The 15474-nt window shown below is 44.6% G+C and overlaps 1 protein-coding gene across 3 annotated transcripts in view; it reads left to right on the top strand.

The window, feature by feature from the left end:
- The window catches only part of PDE4B (phosphodiesterase 4B), a 377558-nt gene that overhangs the window by 247090 nt on the left and 114994 nt on the right, over window positions 1-15474 (top strand). For all 3 annotated transcript variants that reach the window (XM_031465322.2, XM_031465321.2, XM_031465323.2), the window contains one exon: window positions 7391-7585. In XM_031465322.2, coding sequence (XP_031321182.1) covers window positions 7391-7585 — 195 coding nt within the window. The remainder of the gene's footprint in view (window positions 1-7390; window positions 7586-15474) is intronic.

Raw genomic sequence — 15474 nt, 5'->3', positions numbered from 1 at the left:
TTCCTGTTTCTGAACATTGTATTTTTACCTGGAAATAGATGGGCAGAGCATTTTGGAAACATGTTAGAAATAATGTTCTTATAATTATGAGGTAGGATTGTTTACATCGGTCCTATGTTTTTCTTGTGCATAAAATCATATAATATAGGAGCAGCACAATGCAAAGTTATTAAAAGATCACATTAAAATATGCTCCTAAGCATTTAAAAGAAAATTTTTGAAATGACCCTCATCTTACAATCCTATTAGAAAAGTTAGATATTGGTATTACATTTTTGCATATGCATTTCTTTAGTGAAATGTTAACAACCTGAGAAAAGAGCTCAACAAATAAAATAACGTGCAACATAGACCCCTCAGCCAAAGGGACATCACAAGGAATATTCATGCCATTTCAATCCCTGACACCATCAACACCAAGGGATGAGGATGACCATTGCCAGGTGGGATCATTTGCCTTCTTCTTAGGCTTGGTGCCCTGTGGAAGGAGTTTCAGCCCCTTTCTGCAGGTGGCATTTGGTAGCAAACCCCTGGTTCTTCTTCATGGAGCTGGCTTTTAGGGGTGATTACGGCAGAGGGCAGGAGATGGCTCCATGTCCCCACACTACTTAACACTCCTTTTTGTTGGAGAAGTACATCTATGCTGTCAGTGGTGGGCATCAAGAGGATCCTGGTCCCAAATCATTTACTCCTTCATTTTTTTTTTATTCATAAGACATTTATTAAGTACTTCTGACAAGCATGCCCCTTAGCAATGGGATAAATAATATGAAAAAGAGGTTCTGTGTCTTCGAGAAACACAGCCCTGTGGAAGCAGACAAAAACATGAACAGTTATGCTGAACAAGTGCTATGTGGAGATACACCAATAGACAGATGTCAATACAGAGATTGCTGTATGAGGCCATGGAGCAGCTAACTCAGCTCAGAAAAGGGGGGAGCAGGGAAGAGGAAAATTAAGTCACTGGCTTAATAAATGGCACCACATTCAAACCCAAATATCACTTGACCCAATTCTTTGGTTTAAAAGGGTGTGAAAATGGAGATTGGGAGGAACCCAAGGACAGAATTTACTACTGCCCCTATCAGATCTCAACTCAGATGACACCATCTGAGGAATATGGGTGGTGCACATGGTGTAGAGCAATGAACAGTCCACGCAGCTGTAAAGGTGGACCCGCTGACCACACAAACTAAAGAAAGACTCTTCTTGCACCTGTCTCCACCATACCTTAGGTTTTATTTTCTCCATCTCATTTATCACTTTCTGAAATTATCTCATTTGATTTATTTACTGTCCATCTCTTCCCACAAGAACCTTGTCCGTCTTACACACTGCTGAATTCTCAGCTCTAGAACAGTGCCTTGTTTCATAATGGGTGCTAATAAATATTTATTGAGTGAATGAGTTATCATTAACCATATAAAAAACCACACTTGAGAAGCAGTGTTGCTTCCATTTCTAAAATCTCTGTAAGATGATTAATCTCAGAGATCCCTCAACGATCTTCTCCTGATTCACTGCTTCATTGATTTCCGTGGGGAAGGACTAAGACGTGGGGGGCAGCATGCAGGGAGCCCCTGGTTCACGTCCGTTATTTCCCCACAGAGCAGGATCTGGAAGCCAGAGCCCCAGAATCCCAGAGCTCACGGGCATTACTCAGCTACGTCTGCTTAAAGCCGTCTGTGGGGAAAGCAATTTTGGATTATGGCTGTGGATGTAGTTTTCAAAGCCCCCAGGAAAAAAGAAAAGCTGTGGGAAACTGCTTCTAGAATTCAGATCAGCTGAATGTCAAGGGAAGGCAAGACTTTGGAACTGGATTCTGAGGGCAGGACTGTGATGTTCTGCTCTAACTGTGGCCAGAGGAGGTCTGCTCGCTCTCAGCTGGGATATGGGCTTTACGTCATGCTGACTGATTTTGCACAGTTAAGTCCTTCATTAGAAATTAGGACTGGCTGCAGCCTGCAGCCATTAATTATATAAAGGTGGGTCACTGTCATTGTGGGTAAAAAAGCACACCCCTGTGCAGCTCCCCCATCTACAGGGGGACCAGATAGCACATGGAGGTGACGGCCAGTACAGGCATCTTAGTGAATGGTTATTCTTATCAAAATGATAAGCAAGCATTTGAAGATGTTAGTTTCTGAATATAATTGCAGGAAATATTTTCCAACAGAACTTTACAGAAACATAGCAGTTTTTCACAAATATACCCCCCCCAACAGCACACGCTTACACACACAGACTCCATACCTAAACGTACACCTTACTGTAGACAAAATGTTCTCAAAAGCCAAAATTCGTGAGATGGAATTCCTGGGATACTGCAGGGAGGATGGGGGAGAACGAGGGAAGAGGAACCTATTGACCCCACTCAGGAACTCCTCTAAGGTCTCTACTGGCCAGAGGTTTTAATCCAAACAGAAGTGGCTTTTTGTCAGATAAAAGATATCAACTGGTGAGGTCCTCGCATTCGTTCAGCAAATATTTGTTATCTGCCATCCAGCGTGAAACTCCGTTCTAGGCCCTGGGAACATAAAATGAACAAGGCTTTAGTCCCTGCTTCAAAGGCGCAGTCTAATGGAGTGAAAGAGATATGTAAGCTCAAGTGCAGCCCAGTGTGGTCGGTTCTGGGGTCAAGGAGGGTCCGTGAGGATATGGAGATGCCCCTGGGCACAGATGACAGGATGTAATTAGAAGAGTTCGTGCTTTAGAATTGTTCACAGCTTCCCATTTTGGCACCTCTTTTTTTTTTTTTCTCTCCTCTTTGAAATGAGGGGAAGAGAATCAGCCCAGAGTTGTGAGAATCCAGTGATGTAGATGACACTCCATGAGTAAATTTTTGAGAAAGAAAAGCAAAATCGAGACGCAGAACGCTCTCCCCAAGTGGTGGTGAGCCACTCGGCTGACCTGCGAGCTTAAATCTCTTCTTCTGTAGTCTGCGGTCTTTTCAGGGGGGGCTGTCTGTGAGAATCAACCAGAGACTTATTGTATATTATATACTATGAGACTTCTCTTACACCTAGAGAAGGACTGAGTTGGAAAAGAGAAGTCTCCTCTGACTCAGGAGTGAGTTATTCCTAGGACGCTGCTTCATAAGTCTTTGTTACAGCAATGGGGGATCAGTAACAGCCACCATAGGGACCATTGAAGGCAACTCTGCAACCTCCTGGCTTAGCTTGAATTCTTGGAAGTGGAGCCTCCCTTAGTTTAATAAAAGGTTTCACGTACACACCTTGTGGTTCTCCTCTTTATCCCTGGTATTTTCTCCCAGGCTTATGAATAAGGCTTCAGTCCTATTTCTCCCTCCAGGACGAGCAAGCAGCCCCACCTGCTCTGATCGGAGGCAGAGAGGTGCATCTGGAGGGAGCTGTAGCCGTCTTCTGCCACCTGCTGGCTCCCTGGCAGCTGCAGGGCAGGGCTGGCTTTGCATGGATTCCCAGGGAATGGAAACCACCAGGAGACGAAGTGGGGCAGAGAATGTTCCCGCTTTTATTTAAAAGAAAGAGACCAAGCAGATGGCAAACAAACCCCCTCATGGGGGTTTGTATAAAGATATCTCAAACGTCTAAGCCAGTGGTTTTTCTATATAAGTTTGTTTTGTTCGGGGAGAACACTGCAGTTTCTTATTATTTTTAGATCATTGCCTCACAGATCTTATCAAATAAGTTAATGCCACATCTCTAATGGACTCTATTGTGGAGCAGCTAAATAAGTGGAGAATTAAATGGAAAGTTAAATAGACATCGCAAATACTGTGATCAAGTAAAGGAGTCTAGGAGAGCACGGACGAGGACTATGTGTCTAAATCGAACTGGTAGCTGCAGCGTAAGCAGTTACCTACTAGAGGACGTGACGTGAGTGAGCTGACCTTTACACAGTGACTTACTGGAGACAGTGGTGAAAGGTGCATTCTAGTCACAGGGAGCGCCACCTCCCTCACACGGCATCACCCACCACTGCAGCTGCCCCGAGGAGCTGAGACGTCTAGACACAACGCCGGAGAAAGTTGTTAAAATCTTAAGTCTCAGACAGCAAGCGGTTGGTTCAGTGCCGGGCGGTCTGCCGAGGCAGACAGAGCCCCGGGGGTCAGCAGGCAGCCAGCAGCATCCTGGGCATCAGAGAGCTGGACTGGAGGGCAGGGCGTGGGGCCAGGGGGTGTCTCTGCTCCTAGAAAAAGTCCGCTTTCAGTACTGCTTCAGCCCATGTGCTGGCTGTGGGCAGGTATAGTCAGAAATTCGGAAACTCGTGAGTGACATCCTTTCTCAACCTAGCTGAAACTTCTGGGTGACCTCATCGAAATATCTGTAAACTCAATGACATCAATTACAATGTTATTTAAAATCATAAATACGATGGCTAATAATAGGAGGAAATGCTTAAGAAAGTTTGGTGCAACTGCTGGATGAACCATTAAGTTCCACAGACATGGAAAATGATAATTCTGGGAACTGTGCATTCCACGAAAAAACTCGTGGGAAAAAAAATCAAGATTCAAGCCTACAGAAAAAATATTTAAAAACAGAAACCATACTAAACTGCTAATATTTTCTCTATTGTCTGTATTTTATAAAACATTCTTATTTACTTTTAAAATAATATTTTTTAATATTAAAAAAAAAACCTAAAGGTGAAATGTGTGTCCTGATTAAGGCAGAGGCAAAAATTACCCTAAATGACTCCATTTGTATGTTTGTTTCTGGCATTTCAGATTCCGTTTTCTCCCTAATTGTATGTCAGTCTGTGGGGTATATTCGTTTTGCTGGTTAAGTCTGTCCTCCGTCTCCCCCTTGCCCACCCTCCTCTTCCCACCCTGGATCTGTGGGACGTATTGTGATGTCTGTCCGCTAATTTTGCTGTGTCTGGGGCTGGTGTCTGGCTGGCGATTCATGTTTGTTCCTAAGTTGAACACCCGTGTTGGTTGCTTTGAAACAGTGCCGCAGGGAATATGAAAGGCCGTTTGTCTCCCTGAGACTGCTTCTTTGCACCAGAGAATTCTTCCTTGGCTTCTTCTGAATTCCAGCAAGCTCTTCTATGAGTTTAGGCAGGGTAAAGAAGGAAGAAAAAAGAAAAACAAAACAAGAGAGAGTTTTAATGTCTGGGTCGAGTCCCTGCTCACCTGGTAGGACCAAACTTCCTGGATACTAACACTGGGGGCAGGGTGCCGTGTGACATCTACTTTAAGGGGAACACTTGTGGACGCACTTTCCACCCACTAGGAGTGCCTGCAGCAGGAAAGAGGGCAGAGAGTGCCCTGGTGAAAACCCTCAATGGGAAGAAGTTCTGAGAGTTTGCTAGGCCTGCCCACTTGGCACCTCTTCTAAGATTGTAGCACAGATACACACAGCAGTGACATTCATAATATTTAATGACTGGTCCTGCATGGGCACTGACCAATTAAATGGACACAGGCCGCCATGTGGAAGCCAGAGGCCCCCTGCTGTTCCAGACACCAACCCTTCAGTTACTGGATAACCAGGAAGTCCAGCAGATCCTGGAGGGTCTGGGGCAGTGGCTGGCTGACAACTATTACAGAAGTATTTCAATGTTTTAATACCCTTAAAGCCCGTACAGAAGATACCAAGTGAATTACAATTACATGAGTGCTCATGAAATATCCAAGCTTATGCTCCCTTTTAAGCTTTAGATAGGCTGGAATGTGTGAATGATTCCCCCCCCCCCCCCCCCCCGCCTGCTTGCCTGCAGGAAAGACAGCCCCATCCCAGACCATGAGCCTGCTGTGAAAATCCATCTGCATAACCTTGAAAGCCCAAATACGTAAAGTGGACTGTTAGGGCTCTTGCTTGCCCTCTTAAGCAGAGAGTCTCACTTGCTGCTTCTGACCAGGCCCCCGGAGCTCGTGGGTTGGCTAAAAGCAGCTTCTCAGAATGGTCTCTGGGGACGTATTATAACCCAGAGTTCTGTCGTTTCTTCTTTCCCTGTTTCAGGGAAACCTACAGCTTCAGGGCGATTCGCTGCCACCCTGTCTATATTCAAGATAACAGCCAAGGTTGCTCATAATCCAAATGATTCTCTACATCGCAAACACAAATGTTTGAATCTAGAGACTGAAGGGAAATGGTGCTCAGGGACCCAGAGAGCCATTCTGGAATTCAGTGATTAGAGAAGTCTGGGGTCGTAGAGGACTAGGTTAGAAGACTTGCGTCTTCCAGTTCTTGCTCTGCAACTTACTAGCCGGTGACTTTGAGCGAGGTGTTTAAAATCTCTCCAAGCCTCACCTTCCTCAAACGTAGATCTGCACTTCACAGGGTCGTTAGCAGGGGTAAATGGAATAAATAGATCAGAGAGCAACTTGTGAACTAAAGAAATATACTCAGAATCCACCTCAAGAGAGTGAGCTGCAATAACTAGTAAAGAAAAAGAACCACAAATGTAGAAGTGAGTTGTGGCAGCAGAGTGAGCACAGAAGCAGCCTACTGTTGTGGTCCAGCTTGGAAAAGAGAGCAGCCCCAGCCCCACACCTTCTCCCACACCTTTCTGCAGAGCTTTAGCGGGGGGGCAGTGAGTGGCAAGAGAGTTACTGCCAACGAGGCTAAGGGAGGTGTGTAAGGCTAAGCAGGGAGATGTGTAAGGGCTGATGGGGAGCGTGGGAAACACACAGTGCCTAAGGAGACAGCAGGACTGCGCGAGAGAAAACGAGACAAAAATCTCTACTGCCTCCACTTGTGTGTCCATTTATCAGAGCTCGTTCGCGCAATACTGGGCTTGAGGGTACCTCTCCAGAGTGAGGGAGACTGACCGGAAATCTCAGTAACATCCCTCTGCCAGAGCCGGATTGTCCTCCAGCAGGGGAGCTCCGCAGCCTTGGAGGGCGATTGGCATAATCAGATTAAGTCATTTTCTGTGGTTAAACTTGTATATGAATATAAAGTGTCAGACTGGGCCTCCCATTTAATCAGCCAGTGGATGTTTTCAGGATTTCAGAAATGCGCATATTGTATCTTTAATGAGACTGTGATATTTAGGGCAGGAAGACGTCTCCCAGCTAGGAAGACTCATTCAAGTGATAGTTGAGTGTCTGACACTTAGAGCTGTGTTAGATGCTGTGTCTGGAGGTGCTTGTTAGCACCAGTTTATTTTATGAAATTGTCAAAGTTGCTCATGCGGCTGAAAGGCCATGGGGCTTTGCTCCAGGGGGTCAGATCCTGGCTCCACTATTTGCCAATGACTGAACTTCTGTGGGACCGTTTCCTTTGTACAAAATGAGAGTGAGAATGTCTGCAACTCAGAGCTGTTGGGAGAATTAAAACTTCCCATGACGTGTGACGTCCCACGTAAAGTGACTGGCAGGCGTTGGGTCTCCATGTCTGTGTGTCAGGTGCCCTGCTCCATGGTTCTCATGTGACCAGCTTTCTGCTTTCTCTTTAAGCTTTGATGTGGAAAATGGCCCTTCGCCAGGTCGGAGCCCGCTGGACCCCCAGGCCAGCTCTTCCTCTGGGCTGGTGCTTCACAGCACCTTTCCCGGGCACAGCCAGCGCAGAGAGTCCTTTCTCTACAGATCAGACAGCGACTACGACTTGTCACCAAAGGCGATGTCGAGAAACTCTTCACTTCCAAGCGAGCAGTAAGTATGAGCTCTGTCTGGCTCTTAGTCTGACACTGACCTCGTCTTTACCCCCATCACACCAGAGCAGCAACACTGCTCCCCTTTTAGCCCACGGGAAAGAGCGAGAAGAATGAGCATGAGCAGAGGTGACGGTGATGACCATCTTAAGGACATGAACGCTCTGCAGCATGAGAAATAAGTAACCAGGGTCCCCAGGAGGGTTCAAAACCTCAGGCTCCGTGTTTGGTTTACTTCTGTTATTGATAGTTTTAAAAAAATATTGTTATTCGGCTTCATTTCCTGAATTGCTGGCTCATTTATGGCACGAGAACCTTAACGCTTTTTGCAATTCACTCTCGAACTTTCTGTAGCATGTGCGGCTTGCATGAGGCTACAGCAGACGAGGAAAATTATGATTATTGACATGCATCCTGTGTGAGTGGCCTTTGCTGGGTGACATTTAATAAGCTGTCATCCCGTCACATGGCTGTGTCCCTTCTCTGGAACCTTAACACAATGCCCACTTGTTGCCTGGCTCTTGGGTGACACACAACAGACTCCACTGCCCGATTAAGCGTTCCTGATGTTTCTGTTTCGCTGCTATTAATTGTAGATCTCTGATTTTTATTTAAAGAACAATGACTGGGTTGTGTTTCTTGTTTATTAAGTTTCTGAAATCAAATAAAATTGGATGCTGGAATTCATGCCTTAAAACGTCTCTGGGCACACGTGCAATTGTTTTTAACACCATATGTTATAAAAATATCAGTAGACTCCCTAAAGTCTTCAGCCTGGAAAATTCCACTGGGCTCTCTTCCGCTGCTGGAAAAGAAACTGAAAAGGGTCACCCTCTTGGGAAAGGGGCAGGGGGCATTTTAAAGCAACGAATAAGAAAATATTCCCCAGGGCATTTCTGCCAGCAAATTTTAATAGAAGCACCCCTGCCCTATAATGTCTCAATCACTGGGTGGGCCAAAATTCGTTTATTCAGTCACTTGGCAAATCTGCACTGAATCTCTCCTCTGGGCCACGCGGTGTGTCAGGCTCTGGGCATTAAAGATGAACAAAACAGTGGATAAAAATCACAGAGGAGCTAAAGACAGATATTATTCTCAAAAAGGCTGCATACCCTCAGGGAGGTTACAGTTAAGTGAAAGAGAAGAGGGACACTCTGCTAGTGTGTGAACGGAAACATTCCATGAGTGTCTCCCACGGGGCCCCGTTCATTGACGTATGTTTTCTCTCTTCATCTTCACAACAGTCCTGTCAGGTAGGCGCCGTTGTTATCCCCCCTCTGTAGGTGATGAAACTGAGACCCTGAGAAACTGACAGACCTGCCCCTATCCCGTGACTCCGTGCCACGCTCCATCCCTCGATGTAGCTACGACAGACCCTATGCCAAACTTCTGGACTCTATTTGCCTTATGGTCTTCAAACTGCAAAGTGCAATCTCTGCTATCAGGTAGAAAACATGAATTCAGCGTAGAGGTAACCACTTTGCTGTGGAAAGTGTAGAACCCAAGAAGTTTCTGATCAAGGTTCGGATGGAGGCTTTGACGCTGGAATTCTCTCCTCCACCAAAACAAACCCCTTTCTGGACTTCCTTGGGGGAGAGCACAGGAGCTGTGGCGAGCTGAGAGTGGTCAGAGCTCCATGCACGTGATGTGTATCACGGGAGGGCAGCTAACAGCTCCCCCAAACTCGGGGTCACTCAGAGGCTTCCCGGAAGGTTCTAACCAAATTTCAGATTAAACTCTGGCGATTCCTTATTTAGAATCAAAAGGTTATAGAAGTTTTGCATTTGAAGAGACTTAAAAACCAACTCCACTCAGCCCAGAGCTGTAGACACAGGTATCTAGTTCTGAGTGACTCTGCATCCAGGCTCCCTAACACCCATAGTTAATCGGTTTTCAATTTTAACAAAGATTTCCCGTAACTTTAGAACCTACAGAGTGTTGCCAACTTTAAATTTAGGCCAATAAGGAATATATGTGTAAGTTAACTAGTATCAATCTCACTTAAAAAAAAAAGTTTACAGATTTTAATAAAGGAGTAAGGGAACACTTTCATAGTAAAGAACAGTCCTTCCTTCACAAGAAAACACAGTTGGCAGCGTAATCTCATCCTGTCAAAGACACTGATAACAAGACAGACTAAAATCTTCAAGTGAATAAAAATAGCACCAAATTCTGTTTTGCGAAAAATTCAACAGTGCCGTACAATTTCATACATTTGCCAGTTTAGGGATTTATATTTCTCAGCACAACAGGAAATAGAACTTGACTATCCTGATTCTTCTGGAATTTTGTTGTATCAGGACCTTGTTGGAAAAATCCAGTTTTATACATGGATCTTGAGCTAAACTAAAGTCATGCTCTCAAGGCTGTTTCACCTGCTTGTTTCTCTTCAGGATGACTTGAAATATGCAGACGAACAGCAGTCCGTGAGCCTCTTCCTGCTTCTCCTGTCTTCTATCCATAAAGCCAAATAGAAGGGACAACAGTAAGTCCCGACTCTGGATGCGAAGGCTGTTGGGTGCAGGCTGTGGCACGCTCCCTCGCATCCAGCGCCGAGCAGTCACGAATTTATGTAAGAGGTGGGAAACTGCATAGTTCCTCGGCATTAAATCTTAACAGTAGAGATAACACTAGCTTTTTTAAATTCCTTATCTGAACTCTTTCAGGAGGAAAAGTATAAGCAGAGAGAGTGAGTGAAAAGATACTAAGGATAAAAATGTGAACAGAAAATTAAAAGTGGTTTTTACAACAACCAAAGAAAGATTGGAATAAGACTTTCTAGTAGAGAAAACAAGATCACCGTTGGATCCCAAAGGAAATTTCAGATGCTTTCCTAGATGTGGCAATAATCTGCTGGCTTCTGCTCACTTCCTGTGGTGTAGTCATCCTTAATGGAATCCCTTTGTATACCAAGATTTCCCAATGGGAACATGAAGTCCTGGAAACTGGTGAGGCTGGTTTTGTTGCCCCAAACTGTGGCAGGAACCACCCTGGACAGGACCAAGTTTTGAGTATCCACCTGCAAAGCCATGGGGAAGGAAGATCCCTTTTCCCGCCATTTGGTCATACCATTTGCAAAGGCTTACATAGACAAGGAACTTTTTAAAGCCACCATTTGCGTAAGGACTAAGTGGTCTCTAGAGAGAGCAGTCAAGAGACATGAGACCTGAGAACCAAGGGGAAAAGCAGAAAAAACAGCCCATTTAAATTTAAGACCCATCTATTGGTGGACGACCAAAAAAGTATCATGTGATGTCTAAGCCTTGAGTTAAGCTCACAGCCATCATACTTACTGGCTTTAAGACAGTGAATCTCTGGTAGTATCTTAATTACTTGCAAATAAAAGTACACATTTGTGAAGCATTTCCTATGTGCTATTTAACACACTGTACATATTTTAATTCATTTAATCTCCATAACCCTAAGAAAGTTGGTGCTATAATTTTCTTGTCTTAAAGATGAGGACATTGGAACACAGAGAGGTTAAGTAACCTGCCCAGGAAATGGGGGAGTCTAGATGATTAAACCATATGGATATCCATACATGAACAGACTCTAAATAATGATGAAAAATAAAAATAATGATATTAATTTCTGCTCTGCTTACCTTTCCAGCTGTTAGGAAGATTATATTCATTCTATCTTTTAACAAAAATTTACTTACATTTAGGCACTTGGCAAGCAAGACATTTTCTATGTCTTTAAGGGAGCTGAAAGATTAATAAGTCAATAGGCAGTGGTCATACTTTTGGATGAGTGCAATGGTAGAAAAGTACACAGAGGACTTCGATGAGAGAGCTGGCCAGGCGGGGCTGGCAGCCCTCTTTGAGGAGTGACAGCCAAGCAAGAGGAGTTAGCCGGGCAGAAGGGTGTGCGGGAGGGAGGGCTCGGTGCTAACTCACTCTCCAGTCGTCAGGAGCCTGTGGGGAACCACAGCTCAGTATGGCTCAGGCCGAGGATGTGAGGGGATGAGGAAGTGGAGAATGACGAGGCTAGAGAAATAAGTGGGGCTCACATCATGAAGCATCTGTGCTGAGGAGCTGGCCTTTATGCTGCAGGCAAGCAGTGGGGAGCTCCTAAAGGCTTTTAAGCAAGAAAATACACAATCAGACCAACGTTTTTGAAAGATGGCTCTGATTCCAGTCTGAAGAATGGTTTGGAGAGTGGACAAGCCTGAAGACTAGTCTCCAGGAGTCAAATGGGAGGCTGCCTTGGTAATCCACATAGTGGAGAATGGGCATCTGTGTTAGAGTGGATCCAGTGGGTGGTTAATGAACATTTGCAAGTTAGGATCAGTAGGGGTGGGTGGTTGACTGTGGGGTGAAGGAGAGGGAGGTTTGGGGCTTTACCAACAGGACAGGTGTTTTTTGCACCATTTCTTAGAGTCAAGAACATTCTCTTATCCCATGAAATAAGGTACATGAAGATGCTCTGTAGAGTACATTATAAATAGTAGTTCCTTGATTATAATGGGACAGAAATGGCTACGCTAAAGAAGTTCTCACCAGCTGGGAAGACAGACATGCAATTCTTTAATTATGATAATACGACACCCACTGCTAATACGATACCCACAGCTACATAACTAAGATGCTTTTATGTGCCGAGCACTGTTGTCAGAGGTGTACACACTTCATTCTCACAACACCCCATTTTACAGATGAAGAAACTGAGGCATAGGGATGTTGCCTAATGCCTCATAGTGAGTAATAGTGTGACTGAGGAACAAACCAGTGCTGTCTGGCTCCAAATGCTGCGCTCTTAACTGCAGTAGTATACGTCTCTCTCTAAGACAGACCAAAATCAGTGTTACGAGAAAAGTCCAAGTAAGATTCTACATGTGGGTATGAAACAGAGAAGGGTGAAATTTTAAAAAAAATCCAGAGTGTAGCAGTAGGAAGTAGCATTTTTGCTTTCCAAAATATTCAGAGGAGACCTACACTCAGTTCTGAGATCCACAGAATGCTCATCTCCAGTTATTCTATAAAACTGTAGTGTGCTGGTTTTGCCACTAGGTGGTGCTCGTTCCATGGTTCTGAATATCTGGCCTTGTTCCTAAGACACATTGACGTTGCTAGTGGTTTGGGAAACTAAGAATTATGTCAGTTTTCATAACCAATCAGACGTTTTGTTACCTTTGTGCCATTTTATTCTTAATTATTAAAATATCAAATTATGATTTTTTAATTTAGAGTAGTTTTATAATTAATCTGGCTGTACTCAAATAGGAGGGTTTTTTTTTTCTTTTCTTTCCTGTACTTGCTATAAACTATCTATAAATTATCTGATCATTTCTCTAGCAGCTACTGTGTGACACACATTAGCTTCTGCAGCTCAGATTCTTTAAGGGACCCAATGCTGGGAATCTGCAAGTTCATTTCTTGCCTCTGAATGTTCTGCTCTCCTAAACTTCAAGTTTCATGATGATCAAGTTATTTTGACGTGGTGCCCTCTCTACATGTTTTGGGGGCTTTTTTAGCCTCCCTTAATCATTAGTTTGTACAGTTTTAGTGACTCCCCTTCATGCAACAGTACATTAGCTTTAGGTGCTATGCATGTATGAGATTTGCTTGCATTATTCAACTTCTGTTGGGTATTTAGACTCCAGAAATGCACGCGCCACAGATGATCTACTTAACTCTGACCTTATCCCCAACTCACTCTGAAGTCTTAAGAACAGTGCGAACTTCAGAGCAGAAATCTGAAAAGTAGCAAGACGTTCCCCCATCAAAGTTCATCTCAGAGAGCTAGCTTGGGAAGGGGCAGCTCTTGTAACAGCTGACCACCCTGCGTTTATCCCAACTGCTCCCCTCTCCACTCTTCATTCTGTCTCTGGTTGTGGCTCCTCTCCAAGAACGCTCAGGTTCTTCCTTTGACTCTATACCCCCACCTTAAGAAACCACTCCCCGCCATTGCTTTAACAGTCCCCACTATCGTAGGTAACTCCAAAATCTGTAGCGCTAATTCCCATATTTCAGTGTCTTCCCACTTGGTGTTTCCACCGGGGTATCAGCGGGGATCTTAAAACTCAACACGTGGGAAAGTGACACATCTCCTCCCATTTCTCCTCACTTTCTTATTTCTACTCATGACTTCACTATTTTCCCAAATACCCCATTTTTAAAACTGGAAATATATTTCTTTATGACCCCTTACCTAATTAAAGGCCGAGTCCTCGGCAAGACAGCCAGGGTTTCTCCCAGCTGTCTTTTCCTGCTCCTTCCTCTGCCTCACCAGTTTCTTCTCATCTGGAGGTCCCCCCGCCTGCGCTTCCTGGCTCTGTCCTCTGTCCCACCGTCTCTCGGTGTCCACAGCATTTTACTTTCCAGAGACTTTTCTGTTCGCCATTCTCACTAAAAACCTTCACTGGCTAATTTCTTCCACTGAGTTAAGCCCCAACTCCACAACCGTTGTCCACCCTGCCCATAATACGGGTGTGGAGAACCTTCTAGTCTTATCCTCTACAAATGCCTATAACGTGCTCAGCTCCACACACACAGCAGCCAAGCATCTCAGTGTCCAGTCCCTTCCCAATTCAGTGCATTTCTCTCATTAGGAGCATCTACCACCCAGGCCTTCTAACGCCTGCCCTTCAGAGTTCATCTCGAACACCGCCCATTCAATCAAGCCTTTTCTACTTTGTCTGCTCTATAACTGTCACTTCTCCTCTGCGCGCCGTTAAGTATCCATTGTTTGTCTTTCTCATTCTGTAACATCTGTTGTTTTGAGTTTTTTCTGTCTCCCCTATTATGTTTTAATTTGGGGGGGATCATGAATTCTGTATAATTCAGTCAATCATGTGAGGTCAACATAAAATAGGAAGCATAATGGTTAAAAGCACAGATTTTTGGAATCAGTCTCAGTTCTTCCACTTTTTAGCAACGTGCTGGTCAAGCATTCACTTGCCTGCTCTGAGCCTTGGTATCGTCCATGAAATGGGAATAGGAGTGGTTGCCTCAAGTCTTGTTACAAGAATTAAACGAGATTTCACTCAGGGCCTGACACGTGGTCATCACTCAAAGAACGCTCACTCTTGTCAGTGGTCTTCCTCCAGCCACTGAGTCACTGCACAAAGCGGGCGCGCAAGAAGTTTACGAGATTAAATTGAAGGGGGACTTCTAGCTAAAGATACGGTTAGAAAGGAAACTCTGAAGCAAGACCCCAAAGTGAAGCCTATGCTACAGAAGGGGCCCACAGGAACAGAGGTGGTGTTCAGCTCTGGACCCCAGGCCTCATGTGACGCCTGGTCCTGGGCAGAGGCCTGCTAACCACTGGTTGCACTCACACAGCTGGTGAACAAGGTGCCCCATTTGTGTGGCGATCGTGAAGACAGAGAAGATGATCAGACAGTGACGGAAGCTCATGGTCAACCACCTTCTGCGCGGCTGTTAGGATTCATGCTGTGATAACAAACTGGCCTGATTTGGGGTCTTCAGCTCAGGCCAGCTTGTCTACTAAAGACTCTGATAGAGAGCTTGCTGCATGTGGGCTTAAGAAGATTTATCAAAGCGTATGTCAGAGAGAATGCATTTCTGAAAATATACTTTTGACTCTTCTTAAGTACAGATTTACAAAACGCTGGATTCAGCTTGATCAGATCTCTGGGACAGAGAGACAATGATATGGTAATAGTAGGTTTAGTCCCTGTCCTCCCTTAAAAGCTTTTCCTTGGGTACTTTAAGAAAAAAGTTATATTAAAAACAAAAGGTAATGGGATTCCCAGACAGAAATATGCGTTTAAATGGCATTGAGGCTGTGGTTCAAATCAACAAAAGCCAGGAAATCCAAAGTTAACCTTTATCCAGACTGTTATGCCATTTTTTCCTACTCTGTGTGTGCCTGTGAGCAGCCCTCCCTTTGAATTTCCTGGCACTGGCAACCAAAATCCAC

The sequence above is a fragment of the Camelus dromedarius genome, chromosome 14, assembly GCF_036321535.1.
Source record: "Camelus dromedarius isolate mCamDro1 chromosome 14, mCamDro1.pat, whole genome shotgun sequence".
In the NCBI taxonomy this organism is placed as follows: domain Eukaryota; kingdom Metazoa; phylum Chordata; class Mammalia; order Artiodactyla; family Camelidae; genus Camelus; species Camelus dromedarius.
The sequence above is the reverse complement of the archived record's forward strand: the minus strand, read 5'-3'. Positions and strand labels throughout refer to the sequence as shown.